The 15,982-nt window shown below is 33.6% G+C and overlaps 1 protein-coding gene across 1 annotated transcript in view; it reads left to right on the top strand.

The window, feature by feature from the left end:
- Positions 1-1,142: 1,142 nt before the first annotated feature.
- The window catches only part of LOC149785030 (kinesin-like protein KIF21A), a 259,702-nt gene continuing 244,862 nt past the window's right edge, over positions 1,143-15,982 (top strand). The window contains exon 1 of the mRNA XM_089978736.1: positions 1,143-1,450. Within this exon, the coding sequence (XP_089834862.1) occupies positions 1,389-1,450 (62 nt within the window). The 5' untranslated portion in view covers positions 1,143-1,388. The remainder of the gene's footprint in view (positions 1,451-15,982) is intronic.

Raw genomic sequence — 15,982 nt, 5'->3', positions numbered from 1 at the left:
TAAAATTTACATTATAAAAATTATCCTTTGGCTAATGTACTTGTCATCGAACAAAATGCAATGCTTTGAGCAGGTAATATACTTGGGACTCCAAAGTTTCATAGATTTGCTGTTGCTCGTGTGTCCATTAACTGTATAACTAATATTTTTCTTGTAAATTAGTCATTAGTAATGACTCAAAACATCTTTATAAATAATCTATTAGTCTTCTCATCATCGCCATCATCGTCGTTATTTCTGTCGATGACATCTTTCTCTTTACGACACGTTTTAACTTAATATATCATATTTGCATACCAATTTTAACAAGCATGTGAACGCAACGCAAATTTCCTGATACACACGTGTGTAAATTTGCACTTGTGCAAATATGCACAGTGCGCAAATCTGAAATGTAAACTGGATATTGTCTCCTCCACACACACACACACACACGCACACGCAAACACACACACAAAAAATATATTTATAATTTTTTTTATATAAAATCCAAACGATTACAACTGGGAATATTTGTAAATAATCCCAGATCAATAACGCTGATTTTGTTTAATATAGACAAAGCTGGTAGAAGTGATCATGACAAGTCATTGACATAAACAACTGTGAGGTTTGTTGATGAAACTTAGTCTTTAAATAGGGTAAAAAGAATTATTTAATCTAGCAACGGAGTACAGGAAAAATATCCCGAATATTCCGTGTACACAACATAAAGAATGAATACACTTAGGGCTAGCCCAACAAATCAACAGCCAAAATCTGTAGGCTATACGACTTTAACTCGTCGATCGGTATCAACACAGGTTTTAAATTCTTTTCACAGGACTGACGTAGGCCCTATGATAGTGCATAAATCAATACATTTTGGTAAAGTTATCTCTGCAAAATCAATACAAAATGGTATCAGTGGACAGCAACGGATCTAATATAAAGCAGACAACTGAAACAAGTTTTCAAGATCGCCATTTGTTTAATTATTTTGTCATTTACCATGATTAGTGCACATTGTCTTAACAATTTAAAATGTAGAACGTACGGATTAAACAAGGGATGCTACTCTTTTCTGTATATTGGACAAATGTTAAGCGAAGAGTAGGTGCCCCTTTAAATATGACCACTTTAATCATTAGATGGCGCTTGACTTGAAGGGAAACGGACGTTACCCGATTGAAAACACAGTAATGGCAAGCATTCTCTTCATTTTGAAAAAATGACACACTTTACGTGTATTGCGTCGTCAGATTGTCAGGCAGAGGAATAGTTATGTCCTAGTAGAGTATATAGGTTGAGTGGCATGTGATACACATCGCACTTAATCGGAAAGCTAAATAGAACACCTTGCTGAGAAGATGTCGCCAAATTCTTAACTCAATGTGTTGTGATTTGGAATGAAAATGAACGAGAATACAGAGAAAAAAGACGATGATTCAAGCGTCCGAGTTGCCTTGAGGTATGTTAAAGTTCTGTTTTAATACTTATCAACGTCAGAAAGAGTATACTTTAACTCTACAGTGATAAATTACGTGCGCAAGAAACAGGTGCTCAGTGACAGTGCTGTGTGGTTATTTTGTTGAAAATGCGAACATGCACGTAGATTGTGCTTAAGCCTTTATCCAAGGTGGTCAGATTACATGCTTAATGTAATAACGCGTAACCAAGCTACCTTCTCCAAGTCTGAAGTCTTTTCTTAGTTTCTCCAGGCATAATAATAAGGACCAGTCTTCTGTCTTGCATATATTGTGTAAAGATATGATAGAATTTGTACAAAATTGCAGTAATAACTTCTGTTTTGTTGTTGTTTTTTTTCTTCTTTTTTCGCGAAGAGAAACATGACAGAATATAAACAATTTGAAAGTGAAATGACAAAAAGACAATTTGAACAATATATAGTAACATACATGGAAGTAACTCCATTGATCCTTTGTTGTTAAAGGCAACTGGATTGATTGAGTTGTCTGAGACAAAATGAAGGGACCCACCGTTTTTTGGGGTGGGTGTGTTTGCTATGTCTGGTCTACAGTGAGTGACTTTAATGAGAAATTAGTCTGACCATTCAAACATTAGTTACTGTAACTTTATTACATTTCAAGTGTTGTTATTAATTGAGGTGAATCATTTGATGGCTTATGTTATCATGATCAAGTACCATTATTACTGAACAGTGGTGCTATTTTATGCCAACCCATTTACTGTACAGTGACACCTTTCCGGACAATTCCAATCAAAATACCCAATACTATTAAAATAAAGTCTTTATATCCACAGCTATGACCTGTGTGGCTGAGAAAATGAATATATAATATAAAGGATACACTTAATTTTATCATAGGATGAAAACAACTGTGTGATGCAGTCTACATTGGTCAGTTCGATATGACTATGTCCACTGTCTGAAAACGTGATTTGTTTCCCCACAGTTGCAGCTTAAATTAATTCAAACTTCAAAGTATTACAGTTGAAAGATTTATTATAATGCAGACAGGAATGTACCATTCCTTGAACTAGTTCAATGTTTCACCAAAATTAGTCAAAAGTCAGAACTTTGGAATGAGGTTATGTGCACAAAATGCCACACTGATGTGTTCACTGATAAGTTCATATGCATGTCTTCACCAAAGACATCTTATCAGGAACCATTAGTATCTCAGATTTATGGATTTTCAGTATTTAAAAAAACATTTACTTGCTTAACCTGAATACAAAGTAGTACAAAAATATACAAGTGAAGTCATGAATATGTGTCTGTTTTTTTTAGACAAGGAAAAACTATTAGTCACACAGTACTGCAAATTCTTCTGAACTCAGTAGATAGTGAAGAGGTGGGCAAACTTTCCAGTGCAAGTGCCGCATACACAAATTTACACCTTGTCGCAGGCCGCATAGTTCATTAAGTAAAATAATTAATATTTGAAATAGCAAAAACAAAAGGTTTTTCTAAATAACATCTAATTGATTTTCAGTTGTTAATATGTTAATATTTGAAAACTTAAACTTCAAAAGAAGCTCATTTATTTGATAAACAGAGTAACATAAACAGTCAGTGCGAAGGATAACTTGTTCCTAGGCCGCATCAAAACCCTTGGTGGGCCGCATGCGGCCTGCGGGCCGTAGTTTGCACACCCCTGAGATAGTGCATATTTATAGATTTGAGAATTTGTCTTTAGGGAAAGTTGTTTCAGTACTTGTATGTCATTTTTGAATGTTTGAATATGATTTTTAAAGTATTATAATTTTTGCTTTTTTGAATTTTACATTAAAGTTAATGGATTATTGTGAGTTCTCCAGTGAGTGAATCAAGTGCGTACGATGTTGAAAAGGTATTAAAATGATTGCAAATAGTATAGATTGCAAATCAATGCTGATTTTATGCTCATTTTTTATTTTTTTTCAATCCCTTGTCTTTAAAGATGTGCTTAAAACTTTTGTTTTAATCAGTAGCAATTTTTAATTACTGCACACAAGAACAAGATTCAGAATATGTGACAACCTTTTATGGGATAGTAAATTCTTTTACGATAAAACTTAGCTGAAACAAATTTTTCATTATTATAAGGGATACAGAAATAAGTCAGATTAACTGGATATTGGTCTTTGAATAACTTAGTAAAATCAATGATCATATGGGGGGCCCCGAGTGGCTGTGTAGTCTTAAGCGCTGTCTGTTATGGATCACTGCCATCTTACCTCTGTCTGTGTGGGTTCGTGTCTAGGATTCAGCCAATGTGGGTATGTGAGAAAGCTTGCCAGTAGATTCTTATGGGTCTGTGGTTCTTCCCAGGGTTTTCCACTGGCTCTTCCTCCATCATTAATACTGGCCGCCATGCATAGCCTATCATGTGCTGAAAAATGGCATTAAACCCCACAACAACAACAACAATGATCATATGTGTACTACAGTACACGAATATAAAGATATCATGATGTATATGAGACTTTTTCATATGTGTACTACAGTACATGAATATAAAGATATCATGATGTATATGGGACTATCATATGTGTACTACAGTACATGAATATAAAGATATCATGATGTATTTGAGACTTTATCATATGTGTACTACAGTCCATGAATATAAAGATATCAGATTGTATGTGAGACTATACCATATATGTGCTACAGTACATGAATATAAAGATATGATGTATATGGGACTGTATCATATGTGTACTACAGTCCATAAATATAAAGATATCATGATGTATATGGGACTGTATCATATGTGTACTATACAGTACGTGAATATAAATATATCATGATGTATTAGGGACTGTATCATATGTGTACTACAGTACATGAATATAAAGATATCATGATGTATATGGGACTATCATATGTGTACTACAGTACATGAATATAAAGATATCATGATGTATTTGAGACTTTATCATATGTGTACTACAGTCCATGAATATAAAGATATCATAATGTATGTGAGACTATACCATATATGTGCTACAGTACATGAATATAAAGATATGATGTATATGGGACTGTATCATATGTGTACTACAGTCCATAAATATAAAGATATCATGATGTATATGGGACTGTATCATATGTGTACTATACAGTACGTGAATATAAAGATATCATGATGTATTAGGGACTGTATCATATGTGTACTACAGTACATGAATATAAAGATATCATGATGTGTATGGGACTTAATCATATGTGTACTACATACAATACATGAATATAAAGATATAAAGATATCATGATGTATATGAGACTTTATCATTTAAGTTTCTCTTTCCTGATTTTGCCTAATAGATCACAGTTCATAAAATATAATAAATATAATGTATATAATATATAATAATACAAGTAATCATAAAATAATCCAATTTGGAAAGTTTGAGAATAAAAGAAAGACACTAGTCTTGTCTGTGCAATCCAGAAATATAATTTCTGCAGCAGGCATCACAGAATTTGGTAAGTGAATCAAAATTAATGGAAGGGAAAAAATGTAAGTAATTTTTGTCTCTTTGTAACAGGTGCTAAAAGGCATATTATAACAAGACAAACATTTAAATAGCTTGAGACAAATAAAATAATATATTCCCTCATTATTTGGCTTATTTAATTAAATTATTGTGGTGATTATTTCAGGACATTTTTATGTACTATTTATCCAACTGTTACTTAAAAGATTTTCCATTAATTTTTACCTATTTAAGCTTGTTGAGTTTGAAATGTATTTTTGTTACAATAATTTTGGTTTAATTCAATGCCATTTTTAAAAGATATCCAATTGTGTACCTTTTTCCCCATTTCATTGATGGGTTGGGTTAACATAAATGATGATACAGTTACAAATTAAATGCATTTCATATGGTTATATATTAGTCTGTTATGTCACACAAAGTTTTTTAGAGGTCATGATTTCATAAATCATCTATTCATTCAACTGTCCAGTTAGACATTCTTCATCGTAATGTTCATCTTGATTGTTAAACGATGTTATTTTATGAAGCAATAGCGATGATAATAATCTTTTAATCTTCTAATAAAATGACTTTAAATGACTCACATTAAAAATATATTCCATATTAAACATATGACAATAACTTATTTTAATTTTCTGCCCAATCCACAAAATGACATTGTGAAAAAAAATGAAAATGTCATTTCTTTTCAGTACTTAAAATTAGTTTGTAATCAGACATTGACCATTATGACTATTTCATGACTTGTGAAGACATTTTCTAAAATGAAATATTTATACAGTAGTTAATCATATTTTTGACTAATTCCTTTAAGATTTGTTTTGTCTGGCATTCACTAATCCAACTAGATTATGGTAATATAAATGGGTGCTCCTTACCCCAGATGTTTCCTCTTGACCCTTTTATCATTCCTCCCTTCTTGTCCAAACTCTTAAAATACCTGCTTAAAACTGCTATGTTTTGTTAATTTAATATAAGTGAAAATTGGTTTGTTCTTTATTTTTGAAAGGATGACATCCTAAATTTTGTGACCGAAAGTATGTTCTTGGGTTGCTAAATACTTGTACTAGTATGCTCTTTTCCTATGTTTGAAACATGGCCTCTAAACCAAGAAATTTGAACACCCCTCTGGAATTTTTTGTTGTTGTATATAACATTTTTAGACAAATTAAATGGTTAATTTTAAATAAGACATTTAGTGTTTTCAATAAGATCAAAAAGAAAGTTGTGTACTTTACATTGATTGACCAAGTGATGGTATATATATATATAATTTGTCACTTTGTTCTTTAGGCAACTGATTCTTTCATTTTTTTGATAGCTGATGTTTGCTTAAGTTATTATTGATCCAAAAGTCTTTTTTTTTATAGCTGTACTGGATACAGAACATAAAAGTTTATGGGTTTTGTTTGGTGCTTTTTAGCACAGATTCAGGTGTTGGTTATTCTAGGCAGTTGGAGTAACATGCCTTGCCCAAGGACAGTCAGTTTTATGTCCATCCATTTGTTATCACTACTATGAAACTACATGGAGGATTGCCTTGACGTTCATCCCATGCTCTAGTAGGTCTATCCTAAATCAAAATGGTGCTGCTTGGATATCCAATATGAGTGCCATTCTGGCCATTTTGAAAATATCACTACTCCTCCTGAATGGCTGGTCATGTGAACATGAGGTTTCCACTAAAAGACTTTTTATAATGTACAGTTGGTCTAAAATAAAAATTATGCTAATTTGATATCTAGCATTGCCGTAGCAGCCATTGTGAAAATTTGTTATTGCTACTTCTTCTGAATGGAATGTGACGTCTTTAAAGTATTTTCCACTCCTGGATGGTTATATCAACATTGGGATTTTACCAGTAGACTTTGTATGAACCTGACTGGTCCTAAATGAAAATGGTGCCAGTCGTATATCCAGTATGGCTGCCACAACTGTCTAAAAAAAATCCTGATGTCACTGCTCCCCGAGAATGGATGATCATTGTCACATGTGCTTTTCACCAAGTCGTAAATAAAATTTGTGCCAGTTGTACATCCAGTATGGATGCCACGATAACTGTCTTTAAATTGTTCTCACTATTCTACTAATGAACAATATGAGTTGGGATTTTTACCAAAACAGATTCTAATGATGTCCACTTTGTCTAAATGCTAATAGTGCCAAGCTGATATCCAGTATATGTACCACTGTAACTAATTTGAAAATATTATTACTGAAGAATACTAAAAGATGGTTTTAGCACTCAGCAGTTAAAATTGAAGAAATAATCTTATCTTGAATCCCTGAAACTTCTTTTTGCCCTTTAGAGGAGCAGTTCCTTAAAGGGATTTCTGTTCTGATAATGTTCTCTGATACATGAATAATACAATCATGTGCTTTTGAACACAGACATATTTCCTTCACACTTGCAAGAATATTGTTACTAATTTACAGTTTAGTCTTGTTCTCAAAAAGTTGTTAATTTTTTCCAAGTAAGTTTGTACTACAGATAGTTTTTGTTTTGTTTGAAGCATTGTTTTTTACTTACTTTAAATTTGTCTTTTTTACACTTGTATGCTCTATTATTTCCTGGAAAAGGATGATGGAATTTTGAACTTGTGCTGTACTGCTTTTTGATACATTTTAGTACCCCTGCATTGAAAAGGGTTACACATAAAAAATTTAGTTTCAAGAGAGGAACCTTATTAATTAATGCATACAGAAAGATTCAGTACAATCGCATACTTAAATTGTGTTGGGGTACAGTAATTAGCACACTTTTGTAGATGGCTTGATGTTTTTGTTACCAGTTTTGAAGAATGAGCAGTAGATTGAAAGAGGAGTACACATGATTTTTAATAATTGTTGAACAAATTTATATTGTTTGTAGATAGACTGTAGGTAACCACCATAAGCTTTGTCTGGTTCCATGTCATGAGACAATAAATTCATGATTACATAACAATAATTTCCACTTATTTAAAGTGCTTTTTAGCAGAAAATTTTGTAACACATTTTAAAGTTGATCTTTTCATGAATTCTGATTTAAGGATATAAGATTTTAGTTCATTATCAGTGGTCATTGTGATTATACTATTTTGTTTCATTGTTAATAGACATCATTATAAACTGCCACACTGCAGACATTGTTGCAATATAACTCAAATTTTTCTAGCTACATGAAAAAAAATCCAAATCCTGACCAATCCATTATTGTGCTTTTTATATATTGTTTGTCAGTCTTTGCTTTCGTTCCACTTTTTTTTAACTTAATAATAGGCATTCATGTGAACATGGCAGAAAGTTTTATATTTTGGAGGTATGTTATAAAATGAGCTTTATTACCTTAGATTTGTTGCTGCATTTTTCAACTTTTACCATAGTAATTCATCAAGTTAATATAAATTCAAATTAATGTTAGACAAAAATACTTTTTTATATGTTAAATGTTTAAGTTAATTTGAGTATCAACATATAACTTACAGCGAAAACTTTGTTGACGTTAGTCTTGACACTTTGCTGAAAACTAAAAACACTGTTTTATATATTACAGTATGTGGAACTGTGACAGTTTAAACCAGATAATTAGAAAGTCTTGGTTCTCTCAAAAGTTAATTTAGAAAAGAAAGGAGAAAGCTAACTATAAATGAATACTGAATAATGTGCCATTTTTTCATAATTAAAAGAAAATTGTCATGAAAACCAACCATTTCATCCCCTTCATGCTCAAATAAAGTCTAGCCAATACTTATCCAGTGTTCACAATAGATTTCCTACAATAAAGAAAATTATTACTGACTTGTAGCATAAATCCTGTGCAATTTACTTGATTCATCTTGCAAGATAATGTGCAATTAAGGCTTATGAATAGTTATCAAATTAATCTAGTGCAGCCTCTAAGTACCTCATGAGGTTATCTTTACACATTGGATATCTGCCAGTTTTGATAACAAATTTCACAAGATGCAAATATTTCATTTTTGCCTTTTCTGTACACCTGCCTCTGCATTATAAATAGGGGCCCCGAGTGGCAGAGTGGTCTAAAGCGCTCTTCGTTACGGATCACTGCCATCTCACCTATGGCTGCGGCGGTTCGAGTCTAAGATTCAGCCAATGTAGGCATGTGAGAAAGCTTGCCAGTACCTTATCGTGGGTCGGTGGTTCTTTCCGGGGTTTTCCGGGTTCTTCCTCCACCATTAATACTGGCCGCCATGTATAGCCCTATCGTGCTGAAAAATGGCGTTAAACCCCACAACAACAACAACAACAGCATTATAAATAGGTTTGTGAGTTATTTGAGTTCACTAAAATGAGGCAGTTGTCTATATAAGTTTCTCTAAATCACTTTAGTCTTTCTCGCTTTATTTTTAACTGTTTGTCTGTTGATAAATATTTTTTGTGTCCAGAGCATTAACAGGGCCTGAAAATTCAGACTCACAGGTTCAGTGATAACCCCGATTGTGATCCAAAACTGAGTCCGGTGTATCTTTACAGTATTGTCATGAAACAAAAAAACAGGACAAAAAATACTGTCAGCTTTGGAGAATCATATGAAAACACTTTTGCCTTTGTAATTAGTTGTCAAACAATTAGTATGCATTGGTCTCCTGTACTTATTAAGTAAGCATTAGATCATAAAAAATAGGTCAGGGTGCTAAATTTTCATTACATCAGTTTAATGTTGTCCATCATCATATGGTTTAAGGTGACACAAGTCAAAGAAGTTTTTGATTTGTAAGATAAATTTAACATGATTTCCTTCAAACATCCCATATTTTATTTTGCATAATTTCCTTTATTGACAAGGATCAACTTTTGCACTTAATTAGATTTACTCTGCTTTTTTTCTTGTGTTGGTGAGTTTGTATACATATACTTATTTATTGCTTATTGTTACTTAGTTCTGGTATGATATGGTCTTATTTTGCAGCAAGCTTAAATCTCCCAAGGGCAAGTTCATGCTTCTAGTTAGGTTGCCCTAGGTGACAGCAAAACAATTAGTTCAAGGCCTACTCAGGTATAAACAATGCATATGCTAGTGTTTGGGAATTTGGCTCTGTACCCATAATGTACATTATGTAGATCAGCAATTGGCCAACTGAGACTATGGTGGCTTAGTTAAACTGATTACAATGCTTACTGACCTTGTTTAATACATTCATAAAAGATAACCAGTCTTACTATGCATAAACATGTATTCACAAGAGATGTTTTGGAAAGGTGCTGCTGATCTTTTGTGTGTAAATTTGCATAAATTAGAATAAATCAAAATCCAGTGAAAATTGTCTTAAGATGCTTCCGTGCTTCATGAAGTCCTCCATTAGAACCAAATAAAATGAATGTATTGTGTTTCATGAAGTCCACCATTAGAACCAAATAAAATGAATGTATTGTGATTACAAAAACAGCATTGGCAACATAGTTTGCATTGATCTTCGTGAGATTGTTGCCAGAGTAAAAATGTATAAGCCTTTTTAACATCATTGCACCATAGATACATGCAGATACACATGAAGTGGTTCTCATTTGCATGTCCTTATTTGTAAAACGATTCAAATTGCTATTCAGAACAATTTGTTTTAAGTGAACAGAACACATCAGCAATGATACTTACAGCCCTATACTCACCAACACAAGAAGAAAAGCAGAGTAAATCTAATTGTAAAAGTTTATGCTTGTTGCTTATCTATATTCAATGTCATTCACAAATATGACAGCATAAACATCTGATTTTGCTATGAATCAAATTGTGGATAGTCCCATTAAGTTAATGTGGGAAGATTGTAGATAATGGATAGACAGAAATGCAGATTTTAGTGTTAATTTATTTACAGCAAATATTATAAATTGCATAGTGTAAAATTACTATCTCGAAAAATGAATGAACTTACTTTTTTAAAAGAATACAAACCATGTAAAATACTATTCAAAAACAGGCTTAGTCTTGTTAGAAAATAACAAGGGATCATTGACTACCATATCCCCAGAATTCTAGATTGAACCCTGTCTTTTAAGCTAGTGGTCTGTAAGTGCTCATCACTGTTCACAAGTATTCAGTTTCAGTATTTGAATGTTTTGGTCCATTTGTCACCAATCCATTCATTATCCACACATTTATTTTCAGAGCAAATTTCCCAAACTGTTTAAGACCATGTTTTTGGCTGCTGTCTTAAAAGTAGTTTTTCCTAGACTCACAACCCCATTTCCACATTTTGATAAGTTTTGCCACCCCCCAAACAATATCCTGGCGACCCTCCAAAACGTCATTGTGACCCTAATTTAGGTCATACCCTAGGGGTTGTGAGCCACTGGTTTAAGATATTGTGGTATAGATTTAACTTTTGTAGTTTAAACTTTTTTCAACATTTTTGTCTTTTTCTCTATTTATCACCTATCCAGTGTTCACACTTTCATTTCTGGAGCAAAACTTACAATGTCTATCACTTTTTGGGTTCTCAGAGGATTTCAGAAGATGATATACAGAACATGCAGCCTGCAAAAGTTGGAGTTAAAAAAATTTAAGCTGGTTAACTAATTATCATTACAGAAGGTAAAATGTATTTGTAGTGGAACAGATCTGTTGGTGGACATCACTTAATTGGCTTTTTGAATGATATTCTGTAGTGATCCAACAATCAACTTGTGAGAGTGGTCAACTTTGACCTGCAAGCAAAACACAGCCTACCAGTGTCCATGGGTTTGAAGTAAGATGTGAAATAAACATAAATCACACTTACACAATGGCTTGGGTTTCCACTTACACAAAATATAAATCACACAGATTTGGGGGTTCTATTTATAAGTACAAAGGTATATAGGTACATGTATATATAAACCAGTGGCAGTTTAGAGGAGAATCATTATTTCTTAGCAATTAGAATCCTCTTGTTTCTATTTTCTGTCCTATTGTATAGATACATCTAAAATCTAACCTTTAGAGTGAAAACTAATTTTTATATATTAGTATCTTAACATGTTGTTGTTTTAGGGTTTAACACCATTTTTCAGCACAAGATAGGCTATACATGGCAGCCTGTATCAATAGTGGAGGAAGAACCCGGGTTTCACATTTGCTCAACCCAAGTTTGTAAGTCATGTATAAACTAAGATATTATTACAAGCCATGGTTGATGTCTAAACATTGCCGCAGGCTAGAGTTAATCTCTTACGCAAGGTTACAGTGACCAGAGAGAAGACCCGACATCTTGAATCTGTACAGGCGTTAGATCGAGCGACTTCCCACCTATGTGTTATAGCTTAGTCCTAAGATCAGAGGAACCTGCGAGGAACTGGGCCGAGTTTTAAATCCGTCCCCACATGGATAGACAGCGAGAAGGACATTTGTCCACTAGGTTTGATTGGATTGGGTAAAAGTGACATTCAATCAGAATTGAGATCAAGGGTGTGATAACAATTTCAATCTGAATTATAACTTTTAACTAGCAGCAAAAATTTAATCTCACCTAGGAAGATTGAGCAATATAGGGTTACTCTGAGGAAGCCACTCATAATTTGATAGTAAAACTTTGGGAGGAGATGCTAAGGAAAGACAAAGCTTTGTAAAGGAAGCTTTTGGGGGAACAGAACTTCTGGTTCAGTTGAGTCCCAGGTCTCGAAGAGGGGAGATGGAAGTGAGACTAGCAGAGCAGTTGGAGTCGACAAGTCTAGTTGGTGGAGAGAGTCGAGGTGAAGGAGGAAAAGGAGGCAAGGAAAAGAAAGTGGAGAAGGAGGATGTGTATAGAGAAGTTGAGGAGGAGAAGGAATTTGGAGAAAGTCGGGAGGAAGAGAAGAAGGAATAGCAGAGAAGAATACACAGATGAATAGAATACAAGGACAGGTGGAAATCTATCTCACACTACTAATGAAATAATGCAATAGGCTATCCCAGGGTCGAGCGGAAGGAGAGTACTTGGGAAATTTTAATAATTTGACTATTGAATTGTCATGATGTTTTTATTTGTTGAATTTCACTTATTTTTGTATATTCAATCTTTTAACTGTCAGCATTGCTCACTGGGGGCTTGGACCTTTACATGTCTTTCACTAATTTAATTACCAACCAAAATCTAACCTGGGTGGGACTTCTGTAATAATTAAAAAAAAATACTAGGAGCACCCAACCCCAACCATAACACACCTACCACAGTGGCGGCATAACAACTTGTCATGCCACACCCATACATGCCAACCATTACGCTTTTTGCTTAAATATTATGCTTTTTTCACTAAATTACGCCTTATGCATAAATGTATTAAAATTATGTGTTTTCGATATATCCCCCTCCCCAAAAAATTAATAATTTGTTTTCTCATTTTTATTAAAATCCCATTAATCTTTCAAACCGTATTCTAGAAAAGACAACTTCTGTGCAACTGCAACATAAGAGTACGCTTGTTCATAGGCTTGCATGCACTTTTCTGATAGTATTATGTTCTATTTATAGCAGCTGTCCTGTTTCCAAGAAACATGCTGGTTTCTACTTAAACTTTTGACCTCAGTTTATATTTATAGCAGTTGTACAACATGGCTTAGTTAGGAGAGAACAGACTGGATTTATAATTTGTATTCTTTTCTTGCAGATTCTTTGATCTAATTCATATCTGGTACAGGTATTTGACACTAAAAGTCAAGTCAGATTTATTCTAGTCGATGTGTGTGCTAGAGCAAAAATGTTTTTCAAATAATTTCACAGATGGGTTAGAAAAGACGAAAAACTGATTTGAAGATGAATAAATGAATTACACAATGCAGTGTAAAATTCTGGGGCAGCTTCGTGCCCATTGCAGGCTGTATGTAAAGAATTTTCATATTATTCATGGTGGTAAATTTGATGTGGAGCAACACTAGCTATGAGCAAGGTATTTTGAAAAATATGGCCATCGTGGTTAAACAAATAAACCTTAAATTAGCTCATTCTACTAACTCCAATACTAAGGGAACTTCCTTTGTACAGCAGAACTAAATTGTGGACACAAATTTTATAAATGCAGAGGCATTATTTACAGAGTTCTTAATAGAACATAGACTACATGTAGCAGTAGGAGGCTGCTTTGGTCCTTTGTTCAAACGGATGTTTCCCGATTGCAAAATTCTGGTTGCAGAAAATATGCGTGTGCAAGAATAAAATCATCAAATATTGCTAGGTGTTTAGCAGAAGATAATTCACTTAAAATTGCAGAAGCCATGAAAATTGGGTCATTTAGTATTGCAATAGACAGGAGCAGTGATTGTGATGACAAAAGGTTGTACCCTGTCTGTGTAAGAGACGTTGATAACAAAAAAGGCAAAGTCAGAATGCTCTTCTTTCATTACCAGAATTAACAGTAGATTCCACTGGAGAATTTTTTTATTTGTGTAATAATGCTTTGAATAAACATAAGTTAGCAGAACTGTATGGGGTTTTCAGCTGATAAAGCATCAGTGATGACTAGAGTTCATAAAGGAGTTGCATTCTGTATTTTGAAAAATGTCTCCATCAGTGCACATATCAAATTGTCCATGTCATATGATGCATCTTTTTGCAGGAAAGGCTGCCGATAAATTAGAAGAACTCCTGAAGTATGAAGTTGGCATTCTACCTTACTATGTACTTCATGCAAATAGAGTTGATGTGCAATGGCACCTCCTTTCCCAGCTAAAAGGCCCAATAACTGGAAGATATAAATTTCCTCATCTTTGTCAGGTTATGAAAGGAATATTTGTTCTTTACCATTCTAATGCTTACTGTGACAGATTGTTCAGTATTGTTAACAAAAATAAAACTGAATTCAGATCCAGGTTCTGTAACCCAGCACTTGTGCTCTACTAGTGTGAAAAACATTCATAGTCTCAGCTGGTACAGAGTGTTTTGTAATATGAGAGACTGTAGCTTTTTAAAGTTCAAAGTGCTATATATAAAAATATGAAGCAGTAATTGATATTAAAAGACCAGAGGGGTAAATAAATCATTTTGTACATATGCTCATTGAATTTTATTATGTTATATGTAGCTTACTCTTTTTCTGCTTGGATTACTCCTTTTGTGTACTTGAATTAGACTTTTCCTCGCCAGTGGTTGGCATGTATGCACACCGGGAAAACCCCAGAAATAACCACCGACCCATGAGAAGTTACTGGGAAGCTTCCTTACATACCCACATTGGTCGAACCTGTGACTTTAACCCATGCAGACAGGGGTGAGATGGCAATGATCCGTAACGTTGAATGCTTTAGCATCATGTAATAAAAACAAACCCAAAATTCTCATATAAGTTCTCTGGGGCGCTAGTTTTCAAAGCAGTAGCTCCTGCAGGAGATGTGACTAAAGTTGATGGGGTGTGTGTTTAAGGATCATGTTTAGAACTATCCAGATCAACTAGACTTAGCAGGGTTCACACTCTTTTTGAAACAAAAACTTCAGGTTTTTTTCCCTATCCGTCCAGCCCTGATCTCAAATGACTGAAGCATTGCACGACCACCAAAATGCCAGTTAGAACTACAATAAATGTAACTCATGATCTGTTTAATTACAACTCAAGGGTGTATTTTTTCCATTATAAGTGAATAATAAAAATTGCAATGTTTTCCTTGAATTTTGATATTTGCAAAATTTAATGGCTTTTTGCTGTTGGGAATAAACCAATTTTTCCTTCAGGCTATTATTAACTCATAAATAGTTTAGATAAAGCTGAAACTATTTAAATCAACAGGAGACGATGAATGAAGACTTGAGTTAAATCAGTAATGACTTGAGTTAAATCAGTAATGACTTGAGTTAAATCAGTATTGACTTGAGTTAAATGAATGTAAGATCCAGAACAGAAAATCTGTAATGCTGCCCTTTTCTAAAAAATTTCAAATAACCAAACAAGTAAATAATTTTCACAGACCCAATTCAACACCCACTTGGAAAACTATGATTCCAACCTTGATATTCCTACAATTAGAAAAGATCTGGTAAAGTAATGCTGAGGTGTGGAAAGACAAATAGACAGTTAAAACCTTGTTTGTTCACTATATATTTTTAATATGAAATATTATCATACAGCCTTGAAAGTATTATAGTGT

The sequence above is a fragment of the Sinohyriopsis cumingii genome, chromosome 13 (assembly GCF_028554795.1).
Source record: "Sinohyriopsis cumingii isolate HCF-2022 chromosome 13, ASM2855479v2, whole genome shotgun sequence".
NCBI classification, from domain to species: domain Eukaryota; kingdom Metazoa; phylum Mollusca; class Bivalvia; order Unionida; family Unionidae; genus Sinohyriopsis; species Sinohyriopsis cumingii.
This window is presented reverse-complemented; position numbering and strand designations above follow the sequence as displayed.